At 40.0% G+C, this 13,001-nt stretch overlaps 1 protein-coding gene across 1 annotated transcript; it reads right to left on the reverse strand.

Moving 5' to 3' along the window:
- Positions 1-9,627: 9,627 nt before the first annotated feature.
- LOC113260276 (olfactory receptor 13C7-like) lies at positions 9,628-12,672 on the reverse strand. Its single transcript, XM_057313584.1, has one exon. It carries the CDS (start codon positions 11,463-11,465, stop codon positions 10,506-10,508), a length of 960 nt encoding a protein of 319 aa, XP_057169567.1. The 5' UTR covers positions 11,466-12,672; the 3' UTR covers positions 9,628-10,505.
- Positions 12,673-13,001: the final 329 nt, after the last annotated feature.

A 13,001-nucleotide genomic window follows, 5' to 3' on the forward strand; every position in this document is an offset into this window, starting at 1 on the left:
AATATATTTTTTGCAAATATCTTCTCCCATTCAGTATGTTGCCTTTTCAATTAGGTGGTGGTTTCCTTTGCTGTACAAAAGCTTTTTATTTCAGTGAAGTCCAAGAGTTTTTGTTGCCTTTATTTTGCTTGTCTGAGGAACATATCCTGAATAATGTTATTGAGGCAAATTTGCAAGAGATTGTTGCCTATGTTCTCTTTTAGGAGTTTTATGGTCAGGTCTTACTATTAGGTCTTTACTCCATTTTAATTTTACATTTCGTATGATATAAGAAAGTAGTACTGTTTCATTCTTCTGCATATAGATCTCTAGTTCTCTGGATAACATTTATTGAAGAGACTGTCCTTTCCCAATTGTGTATTCTTGTCTCCTTTGTTGTAGATTAATTGATGAGATAAGCATCAGTTCATTTCTGGGCACTCTATCCTGTTCCATTGGTCTGTGTGTCTATTTTTGTGTCAGCATCAAACGGTTTTGATTACAATAGTTTGTCGTATAGCTTGAAATGTATTATCTCCCTAGTTTCTTATTCCAGGCAATAGACTTTGAAAGGTTAAACAGTTTACCAAACACCACATCTTTTGTGAATGGCAGAGCAGGAATTTCAGTCTCAATGCATCTGATTCTCTTTATCATCATTGATTTCATCCTCCTCCTTGACCTAATGGGATTTTCATCCCATTAGTAGGTGTTACTTGTATGTGAAAAAATATTTAAAAGTTATAGAAGAATATAGAATAAAAATTAAGCCTTTATCTTGTCATCTAGTTAAGTACTCTTGAGGCAACCAATGTTAACAATGTCCTCATGCTTTTTTTTTTTCAGACATATTCTATGGATATTGTTAAGTGAGAAAATCAAGTTATTAGGACAGTGACAAATTTTGCACAACAATGCACTGTTTTAATACCTTGATTTTCTCACTGAACAATATACCTTGGATGTATCTGGGAAAAATGTGTAATACTGTCTCATTCTTTGAAATGACTGCATTTATTCCATTGTAAGGATGTGTCATCATTTCTTTAACCTGTCTAATATTAATGGACATATAGATATTCCAGTATTTTCCAATCTCATTCTGTTACAATCAATGGTACAACAAATATCCTTGCATATTCATAATGTTGCATGTGGGAAAAACATACCTGTTTACGTACGTTTGTAATTTTGAGAGTTATTGCCAAATTTATACATTCCTATCATCAGCGTATAAGCATATGTGTTTTCCACACTCTGCTTACATACTATTTTAGTCTCTCGGGTACTCTTTTTGGTCTTTGCCAGTCTGAAAGATGAGAAGTGATATCACGTTGTAGTGTTTAATACTTTAGGAATTTAAAATTATTTAAAATGTGAAAAAAAGCATGCATATGAAAATACATTAAACACATATTTTTAATTTAAAGAATAATAAAGTAATAATCTCCTACTTTGAGGAGTAGAACATTGCCAGTACCTTGGGAGCTCCATGGGTATTCCTTCCCTGTCAATCCTCTCCCTCTCCTCCCAGAGATAACCACATTCCTGATTTTATTTGTTTTCCTGAATGTTATCTCTGTATATACATTCTTAAACACTATAGTTCAGGCTTTCACCTTTTTAAACTTATATACATGGTGCCTGGGTGGCTCAGTTGGTTGTCTGAATACCTTAGGCTCCTGGGGTGATCCTGGGGTCCTGTAATCCAGCACATTGTTGGTCTCCTTGCTCGGCAGGGAGTCGGCTTCTCCCTGTCTCTCTCCCTCTCTCTCTGCCCCTTTCACTGCTCGTGCTCTCTCTCTCTCTCTCTCTCTCTAATAAAGGAAAAATTTAAACAGCATAAATTGAGCCCTTATAAGTATTCTTTTTGACTTGTTTCTTCAATGTTCGTGAGCTTTATTCATGTTTATGAGTTTAGCTAAATTCATTAATTTGTATCGCTAAGTTCCATTATATGAATGCAGCCCAGCTTATTTACACATTCTACTTTGATGGACGATCGGATTGCCTCCTAGTGGAGAGCTGCTGTAAATATTTTGTACATTTTTCCTTGGTACACGTTTTTCCAATTGTGGTGCTTGCATTTATGACCCATCCTTTCTCAGTGATGTGTAATACATCAAATGTGTTATATATCAAATCTCCAAACATGAATGGGTCCATTTCTGGGATCTCTATTCTTTTCCATTCATTTATTTTATTTTATTTTTTTGGTATTCATTTGGTACTTTATTTTTTTTATAATAATATTGTTTATTATATTATGTTAGTCACCATACAGTACATCCCTGGTTTTTGATGTAAAGTTCGATGATTCATTAGTTGCATATAACACGCAGTTCATTAATTTTTCTGTTCATGTGTCAATGCTATGCTGTTCCAGTCATTAAGCTTTACAGTATACTTTGATATCTTGTAGGGTAAGTCCTTTTATCCCCATCTAGTACATCTTCAAATGTGTCATGGCTGTTTTTAGTCGTTTGTTCATCTCTGTAATTATGGAACCAACTTTTTAAATTGTACAATAATTATTTTGGGGATTTAAAAATTGTTACTACTTTGAATCTATATATCAATTAGTGGAGAACTAATATCTCCATAACAAATTTTCTGACCCATGATTGGGAAACATTTCTCTGTTTTACTATCATTCAAGACATGTTATAATTAAAAATTTTATGCATGAAGGCCATGGAGATCTTTTGCCAGATTTCCCCCTATATGATGATATTTATATTTTAATAGGAACGTATTAGACTTTTATATTTAAATATATAAATATGTATGGTTATATTTCTTGGTATGTTTTAAAATATTTCATAACCTGATGCTGGAATATAGAAATACAGTAGACTTTTTATACATTGATTTAGTGTTGAGGAACACTCTGTTAAATATACCTCTCAGTTATCTTAGATTTTGTATATAGTAGGCAGTAATAACAGCAGTAAATAATAACAACTTTCATCTTCCTTCAAAATTGACAGACTTGCCTCTTTTCTGGCCCTACTGCACTGGCGGGACCTCCAGTTCAATGCTGAGCTTTTTCTATTTTGTTTTGTTTTATCTGAATGGGTGCTGTTTTTTGAAAAGCTTTTCCTGCTTCTCTTGATGTAATCATGTGATTTTTCTTATTTAGCCTGTTAATGTGCTGATTGTACTGACTGCTCTTTGGCTGTTGAACCAGCCTGTCATTCTGAGTGAAGGAGAGCCTCCTTGCTGCCGGAGAGCAGGAGTTTCAGCTCCACACTAGGGCTCTGCTGATTCCCTGCTGACCGGCAAGGGCAGGGGTACATTTTTACTACTGCCATGTCCTCTGCTGACATCATGGGAAGAGTGGCCTCACTGCCACAGGCACAGTCCTGACTCTCCTTTAGACCCTCTCTGATACCACCCAATTGGGAAGGAGCGGGGGCACCTCATTACACAAAGTAGAGGGTGAAAGTGCAGGCTTCCCACCTGGTCTCCACTGACACCTGAGTGGAGATTTGTTACCGTGCAGTGGAGATAAAAGTCCCACCTCCCTGCTCAGCCTCCTCTGATGCCACATTCGATTTAGGACTTTTGCGTCAGTGTTCATGGGCAGTGTAGACCTGAAGAGAGTTTATTGCTTTTCTTTTATTAGAAAAAGAGCCTGGCATTTGACCAAGACTGGTTTGCAGTTTCTTGTATGTCAACTGAGAATGGTCTGCCATGTACGTGAAATTGCAGGTGGAGAATGCTGGTCAGCAAGAGAGGGAGAGCAGATAATGATGCTTCTACTTTGGGTTTTGTCATTGTCAGGATTCCCTAGGCTGCTAGATAGAGAACTTACTCCAACCAGCTTAAACCCACAATGGATTGTGATGTTCATGCAACTACGCTCAAGGGTGGATTCAGTCCCAGGCTCAGCTGGAATTAGGGACTCAACATGTCATTAGGACTTGGGTCTTTTCATCTGTTTCTTCTCTCTATTGTCTTTTCCTGGCTTCATTTTACACTCTGGTGGGCAGACTTCCTCAGTCTTCCCTGGGAGGTAAGAGGGTTGTCGGCAGCCTGATTCGGGTTCTTCTCTTGGAGTCTCCAGATGAGAACCGAGCCCTGGCCAACACCTAGACTGCAGCCTTGTGGAGGACTTGGTCAAACTCCTGACTTACAGAAACTGCAAGATGATAAGTGTGTGCTGCTTGAAGCTAATAAGTTGGTGGTGATCTGCTGAGCAGCACAGAAAGCTAATAAGGACCCTTTTCTCTGCTTGCTCCAATTACAAGTGTCCTGAGGAATCGCTCTGTTGAGTTTGGCTTAGGTTACATGCCTTCCATTAGACCGATTGCTGTGCCAAGAGTTGGTGTTCTATGATTGGTAGCTGCACTGAATGACATAAGAGTGAGAGGGAGCAGATTCCCCGCCAAAACAGTAGGTGTACTGTGCAGGATGTAGCTGACTCCTGTGATGGCATTCCTAGGGAGTCCAGCTGTGAGTTGTGAGTGCTAAGGGCAGACGTTGCAATTCGGCAGCCTCTAGCCAAATCTGGCTATGGAACAAATACTGTGTGGCCCTCATAATACTTACCGTGATACCAGAGGTAAACATGGAACCTGCAGCTGGGACAGCTGCTCTGCATCCCCTCCCCCACTCCCACATTCCTTCCTGGCATCAGTTGACTGGAATCCAGGAAGCTTATCTGCTGGAAGAGGCAGTCAGCTCCTGCTTCTGGTCCTTTCCCACAGTCCAGCATCTAAAATGCTCTGATTTAACCTATTTGGGTGAATACATTCTTGCCCTGTTGTCTGTGACCATCTGGCATGTTTGATTTGGTCCTGTTGGTAAAGACTTTCATTGGAGACTGTAATCTCTTCAAGATTTTAGGGATCATCCTAACCTGAGATAAATGGTCACTAGTTGTAATGAGGTGGAAAGTAATCAGCACGTAAGCAGAGCTCTGAAAGCCTCCATTTGTCAGTGGGCTGTTCTAGAGTCTTCGGTTACCTCCAAAAGCATGGACTAAGTTGAAGGTTGATTTTCTGTGCTCCTGAGATCTTTAGAGGAGGGAGTCTTCGTGTTTGCCTCAGGGCTTGGGCCTTCCTTCCCAACTAAGAGGATGGGCCTTCTCTAGGGATGGGAAAGTGGGTGGAGCTGGGCTCATCCCAACCTGTTGGCAAGAGGGAGAAAGGCTTGGAATGAGGGCACTTGGAGGGTAGTTAAATATCCCAGGGCTTACATTCAGGGCTTTTCCTTCTTCAAAAGAAAATATCTTATTATTTCTCCTGTTACTATATGATCATTGTAAATATATGATACTGATAGAGGTCTCTTGTAGTTCTTATATATTTTCCACAGGTATTGTAAAGTTTTTGGGACTGCTCTGAATTATATACAAGCACTCTAGGATACTTTGTTACTATGTCTCATAGTTTTGGCATTTGAGTAAAATTTTTTTCTAGTTAAACAACCTTTTGCGAATAGTTTTCTTTTTTTCCTTCTTTTCAATATTTATGTTCTTTATTTTCCTCATCTCATCTAATTAGCTAGACTGCAACATGATGTAGACGTTGAAAGCTGGTGACCTAATCCAAGTTGTAGGCATGCTGTTTGCTGATGTTCTGATACTTTCTTTCATGTCAAGAGTAGTTTCCTCTATTGAAGTGTGCTACTTTAAAAAAGTCAGAAATCAATGTGAAATTTTATCAAGTGACTTGTGAACATCTGTTGATGGATCACTTTTCTTCCTGAATCTATTAATAAAATGGTTGCAATAGATCTCCTAATCTTTCCTAAGTTAGAAATTTTGAAGCTCCTTAAGAAACTGGGTTTAAATGATACTTTGTATCATTTAATATACAATGATTTAAATCTACTGAGGTTCAGTAGATGACTTTTTTCATTTGATCAACTTAATTTGCTCATTCATCATGCTCTTATTCTTTCAAAAGTCTTCATGCTAATACTTGTCTGCTGGTATTTTCTCTTAAAATTTCCACAAGCATCTATTTTTAAAAAGATTTTTATCCATCCTAGAGTGAGAGAGAGAGAGAGAGAGGGAGAGAGAGAGATAACAAGCAGGGGAGGGGGGAGAAGAGGGAAAAATAGGCTCCAAGTTGAGCTTTTGAGCAGGGAGCCCAACGCTTGGCTCCATCCTAGGACCATGGGATCGTGACCTGAGCTGAAGGCGGCTGCTAACTGACTGAGCCGCCCAGACACCCCTCAACAAGCATATTAATACTTTTGTTATTTCAGTATCAATGCATTACACTCATGTATTATACTCATAAGATGCCCCTTCCCACCACATCCTTCATAAGACGAGACCATAAATGGGATGTAACTATACTTCTTTTTCTAAATTTTTCAGCTTAATAAAGTCATCTAGAATTATAACTGGAGTTATGCCATTGCCTTGTTGTCACTGTTTACCTCATTGCATTTCCTAATAATTCCTTCATATATTTGTCTTTGCACATTTGGTATCAAGCGTTCATTAGACTTCATCGGTCTTCGGACATTTGACCATTCTCCACTGTGTGTTACATACCATATCTGTCCCAGTCCTTCCATTATTTATTTTTAACTATTTGTTGGGAAAATTTTATAAATAAAATTTCTTTCTGCAAAAGAGATTACAGGGGTATGTGCTGTCTGTGTTTGCACGTGCCAACAATGTCTTTTCAACTGTCATATTTATGCAATGGTGAGGATGTGCAGAATTTGGAACTCACAGCCCCTTTCCCTCAGAACTGGGTCAGTCTTTTTCCACTGTCATCTACATTTAGGGCAGCAGAGCAGCAGGCCAATGGCAGTCAGATTCTTGTTCCTATGTTACGTTAGTCACCATACAGTACTTCATTAGTTTTTGATGTAGTGTTCCATGATTCATTGTTTGCATAGTGCTCCATGCTATACCTGCCCTCCTTAATACCCGTCACAGGGCTAACCCATCCCCCCCTCCTCCTCCCCTCTGAAACCCTCAGTTTGTTTCCCAGAGTTCACAGTCTCTCATGGTTCATCTCCCCCTCTGATTTCCTCCCCTTCATTTTTCCCTTCCTTCTTCTAATGTCCTCCATGCTATTCCTTATGTTCCACATGTAAGTGAAACCATATGATAATTGTCTTTCTCTGCTTGACTTATTTCACTTAGCATAATCCCCTCCAGTTCCATCCATATCAATGCAAATGGTGGGTATTCTATCTTCCGATGGCTGAGTAATATTCCATTGTATATAAGGACATATCTTCTTTATCCATTCATCCATTGAAGGTCATCTCGTCTCCCTCCACAGTTTGGCTATTGTGGACATTGCTGCTAGGAACACTGGGGTGCATGTGCCCGTTCTTTTCACCACATCTGTATCTTTGGGGTAAATATGCAGTAGTGCAATTTCTGGGTTGTAGAGTAGCTCTATTTTTAACTTTTTGAGGAACTTCTATACTGTTTTCCAAAGTGGCTGTACCACCTTGCATTTCCACCAACAGTGTAACAGGGTTCCCCTTTCTCTACATTCTCTCCAATATTTGTTGTTTCCTGCCTTGTTATTTTTTGCCATTCCAACTGGTATAAGGTGGTATCTCAATGTGGTTTTGATTTGAATTTCCCTGATGGCTAATGATGTTGAACATTTTTTCATGTGTCTGTTAGCCATCAGTATGTCTTCTTTGGAGAAGTATCTATTCATGTCTTCTGCCCATGTTTTGACTTGATTATTTGCTTTTTGGGTTTTGAGTTTGAGAAATTCTTTATACATCTTGGATACCAGTCCTTTATCTGTAGTGTCATTTGCAAATATCATCTCCCACTCCATGGGTTGCCTCTTTGTTTTGTTGACTGTTTCCTTTGCTATGCAAAAGCTTTTTATCTTGATGAGGTCCCAAAAGTTCATTTTCACTTTTATTTCCCTTGCCTTTGGGGACGTGCCTTGAAGAAGTTGCTGTGGCCAATGCCAAAGAGGTTACTGCCTATGTCCTCCTCTAGGATTTTGATGGATTCCTGTCTCACATTGAGGTCTTTCATCCACTTAGAATTTATCTTTGTGTATGGTGTTAAGAGAATGGCCGAGTTTCATTCTTCTGTATATAGCTGTTGAATTTTTCCAGCACCATATATTGAAGAGACTGGTTTTTTTTTTCCATTGGATATTTCTTCCCTGCTTTGTCGAAGAGTAGTTGACCATAGAGTTGAGGGTCCATATCTGGGCTCTCTTTTCTGTTGCATTGATCTATGTGTCTGTTTTTGTGCGAGTACCATGCTGTCTTGGTGATCACAGCTTTGTAATATAGCTTGAAATCAGGCAACAAAACAACAAAAAGAAATAAAAGGTATTCATATTGGCCAAGAAGAATTCAAACTCTCTTCACAGATGACATGATACTTTATGTGGAAAACCCGAAAGACTCCACCCCCAAATTACTGGAACTCATACAGCAATTCAGTAATGTGGCAGGATACAAAATCAGTGCACAGAAATCAGTTGCCATTCGTATGTCTTCTACACTTACTAACAATGTAACTGTAGAAAGAGAAATTAGGGAATCAATTCCATTTACCATAGCACCAAAAACCATAAGATACCTTGGAATAAACCTAACCAAAGAGGGAAAGGATCTATACTCTAGAAACTACAGAACACTTATGAAAGAAATTAAGACAGAAAAAGATGGAAAAACATTCCATGCTCATGGATTGGAAGACTACATTGTTAAAATGTCTTGCTGCCCAGAGCAATCTATACTTTCAACGCCATCCCAATCAAAATACCAATGGCATTTTTCAAAGAGCTGAAACAAACAATCCCAAAATTTGTATGGAGCCAGAAAAGATCCCGAATCTCCAAGGAAATGTTAAAAAAGAAACACAAAGCTGGGGGCATCACGTTTCAAACTATATTACAAAGCTGGGAAATACGCTTTTATGCTGTGGAAAAGTCTATAGAATTATTTTGGCATATATGAAAATCAAACTTATCCTTGGATCAACTGTACATAGGTATGTCTTTTGCTACAATTCTTATCTGGTGATTGATGAACCTTTTATGAATAAATATGCAGAATTTCTGTTCAGTGAAATGTTTTTCTCCTCCTTTATAGTTTGTCTTTCATCTGTTCTGTTTTCTCCTCCTGAATTACATAATGTATTCCCCTGGTCTACTTTTTATGTCTCTCACCTGTTCTCAAATAACCAAATTATCTCTCTCTCTCTCTCTCTCTCTTTTTCCCTCTAAGCCTGGGAGAGAAACTTAAGTTCTTTTCAATTTAAAAATTCATTTTTATGCATTGTTTTATCTACTTTTAAATACTTTCTACTGGATTTTATTTGATCAACAATGTCAATTTTTTCCCCTAAGACAAATTTTTATCTCCCAGTCACCTTTTCTCCTAGCTTGTCTTTGATAGACTGCTTTTGCTTTATTGGTTCAACAACCTCCTGAATTCCACAGACCATACCACTGAGGCTTCTCTTTACTGTCTCACCATCTTCCTGCAATGAGTCTTTTTCAGGAGAGGCTGTTTGTTTTCATGGTTACTTTATTTATTTCCTCCCTGTTGTGTTAAAAGTTCATTTCAGCTCTCAGAGGCTTTCTGTCCCGCTCATTCTTTTAACTGGACGTCTAGATTGCTAACAATTGGGAGCTGGCTTGGAATTCCTCACCAGTCATGGGGGTGATTCTTAGATGTCTGCTGGTGAACATCACCTCCTTCTCCCTCTGACTGCCATGTAAGGTTGGGTGTTCTTAGGTAGAAAAGCAACTGACAGTCACCACTTGGCTACATGCTTGGTCAAGCCATGTCAGGAAGTTAAGAGAATTCATTTGATTCTCTTAAATACATCTCAGCTTCCACATCACTCTGATGACCTATGGGAAGCCTCAGCTATCCAGGGACAGAAGCCAGGGGTGAATAACATCTTCAAAAACGGGAAAGAAAAAAGGCCTGAGTGTTTGACCCTTACATCAGTTTTGCCACAACCTACTCACTCTCCTCTCTGCTTCAAAGGTGTGAATGATTTTCTGGTGGGGACCATGATTGAGGACAGAAAAAGAGGTTAATTATGGAGACATAGGTAGAGAACAATTCAAGAAACAGTTTTAGGAATTAATATGAAAAAAAAGTGAAAGAAACAATGAGCATAAAGATAAAAATATTACTATTGTTTAATATGGAATAGGACATGTTGAAAGGTAACATGAATCAAGGACCCATCCAAATATGTTCAAAGATAGAGGCCAAGGAGCGATTGAATTACAGATCTATAGACTAGCGCTTTTTGTAAGTTAAAAATAAAACTTGAAGTGTTATTTTTCCTGGACATCAATTAGTTCAGTATGCATCCCAAAAATAGACAACTCTAAGGCTTGACCAGTGGTATATACTTTCGCAGAAGTGCTTCTAGAACGGGGCTGAGACGTCCCATTAAATGCTTCCTATTCACATAAAGCCTTTCGTGTGATCAAGTTTGCCTATGCATCTTTGATGAAATTGGCCCTTTATCTTATCCTCTGAGACCCTCAGGTGAGAGAAACTAGGGAATAGAGATCTCTCAGGACCCCGCACCATCACTGGATGAAGTGTTTGCGAAGTACCAGGTTCCTCACAGCAGCCTTCACGTCCTTGTTCCTGAGGCTGTAGATGATGGGGTTGAGCATGGGGGTGACCACCCCATAGAAGAGGGAGGTGAGCTTGTCTGAAACATCCTGCTTGTCTGCCCCCAGCGGGTCCTTGGATTTGGGTTTCCCATACATGAAGAGGATGGTTCCATAGAAGACGACCACCACTGTGAGGTGGGCGGAGCAGGTGGAGAAGGCCCTTTTCCTCCCCTCAGCTGAGGGGATCCTCAGGATGGTAGCAATGATAAACACATAGGAGACTAAAATGAACAGAACTGGAATGCCCAGGAAGATCACATTGGCCACTGCCATACTGATCACATTGATGGAGATGTCAGCACAGGCCAACTTCAGGACAGCCAGGATCTCACAGGTAAAGTGGTTGATGACGTTGTCCCCACAGAAGGGCAGTTGCATCGCTAAGGATGTTTGCACCAATGCAGTCATGCTTCCAGCTGCCCAGGAGCTGACAGCCATGGGCACGTAGGCAGCCTTGCTCATGACCACAGGGTACCTCAGGGGGTTACAGATGGCCACATAGCGATCAAATGCCATCATACCCAGAAGCACACACTCTGTGGCTCCCATAGCAAAGGAAAGAAACATCTGCACAGCACAGGCAGAGAAGGGTATGGTTTTCTTGGGGGTCAGGAAGCTGTCAAGAATGAGGGGGACTGAGGAGGTTGTGTAGCAGATGTCCAGGAAGGACAGGTTCCCCAGGAAGAAGTACATGGGCGTGTGCAGGCAGGAGTCAAGAATGGTCACCAGGATGAGGACGCCGTTGCCCAGCAGGATCACCAGGTACATCAGGAGGATGAGCACAAAGAATATTTTCTCCAGCCTCGGGTAGGCTGAGAGTCCCAGGAGGATGAACCCCGCCACAGGAGAGGTCCAGTTGGACCTGTCCATGGTATATCTTCCCTGTCACCTGTGGGAACTCAGGAAGCCAACTTCAGGATTCTTTGATACCTAAAGTGGCCAGAAAGCCATTGAGGATACTTTCGTTGCTAAGCAGCTGGAGAACAGCTCTGGCAATCTGGGGGCTCTTTACATTGATCTAATTAAATGCAGAGAAATTGGTCAAAATCTACTTTGTGATATTTGGCCACCCATAGAGGTGTTTGACATTTCACAAAATTGGATTTAATTTTCCTAAGCACATTTACAATTACCATCACACATTTACCTCAGCTTATACCATATGTGGCTGATTCATTCTAATCAATTTTATGAGAATTGTTATACTCCATTTGTATGAATTTTTTTTTTCTTTTGGGAAATAAGACTGGTGGAAATAACTGATCTTAATTCTCAATTCCTGATCATTTTCCTCTCCAAGTAATTTTGGATATGACTTCCCTCCTCTTTTATAGTTCTCTCTCACAGTCCACAGACCCTTGGGATATTCATTCATTCATTTCTTCACTCACCTTCCAAACTCCTTGGAGCACTTACCAAAGAACTGACTTTCACCAATAATTCAATGTATGGAGATTATCAAGTCCCTTTTCCTCTCTGGGCTCTGTTTCCCTAATACTCATTTTGGAATGGATTATATTTTGAGATATTCTATCCAGGGACTAACTGATCTCATGAATTTCTCATTCTAGGACTTTCTGTCCTACCACTGAGATGTCCTTCTCTCTTTCCTTCCAGTTCACCCCGTGCCACATAGTCACAAGGAATGAAGCCAGGAATTTGGCTGGGCCCACAGAGTTTACATTCTCTTATACAAGTTCTCTCTTACCTTTTCTGTAAATAGGGCAATGACGAAAACCACTTGTCTGAGGTCCGGGAAATGTCCAGAGTCTGAAATTAGCCAATCTGATCTGAAAGTAGCAGCCAGAGGAGTTAGCCCCTAAAATGGATGAGAGCTAAGTTCTCTGGTCTTTGTTGTATGTTTAGGTAAAATCCACAAAGGACCATGCATTGCCTATATGAAGCCAGTTAAATTCCACCCTGCTATTGGGATTATTCCAGTCCCAGAAGTGATTTAAAGTTTTGAAAGTAAACTGACAAAGTTTAGAAACTTTATACATCTGGGATTATGTCCCCATGATCCAATTATTTTGAAGTCCTTCCAGAAATACTTTCTTCTCCCTTCCTCCCTTTATACCCAACCTGTTGAGCTATTGGAAAGCATTAGAAAGGAAGGGTCATTCTGGTCCTGCCAGAATTAACATAAACCCCCAGTCAATGAGAATACTCAGTAGAGTCCATGATAGTTCTAGGAGAGTGTGAAACTCACTGCACAGGACAAATCCTTACAGCTCAGTATCACTGGCATTTCCAAATTCAGGATGTTGGGGTTGGAAAGAGGCAAGTGACCTAGAAAATTCCTTCTTGTCTGTGTCCCACCATATAGATTCGGAGCTCCTGCCATAGGCCAGGCCTTTATAAGGCATTGGGAGAGTCATAAATGAATCTGGTTCTAGCTCTTGCCAT

This window comes from Ursus arctos, unplaced genomic scaffold (genome assembly GCF_023065955.2).
Source record: "Ursus arctos isolate Adak ecotype North America unplaced genomic scaffold, UrsArc2.0 scaffold_18, whole genome shotgun sequence".
NCBI lineage: Eukaryota > Metazoa > Chordata > Mammalia > Carnivora > Ursidae > Ursus > Ursus arctos.

What these genes read in the sequence shown, in the direction of transcription:
- LOC113260276 (XM_057313584.1), bottom strand. Translation starts at nt 11,465, where the DNA reads ATGGACAGGTCCAACTGGACCTCTCCTGTGGCGGGGTTCATCCTCCTG.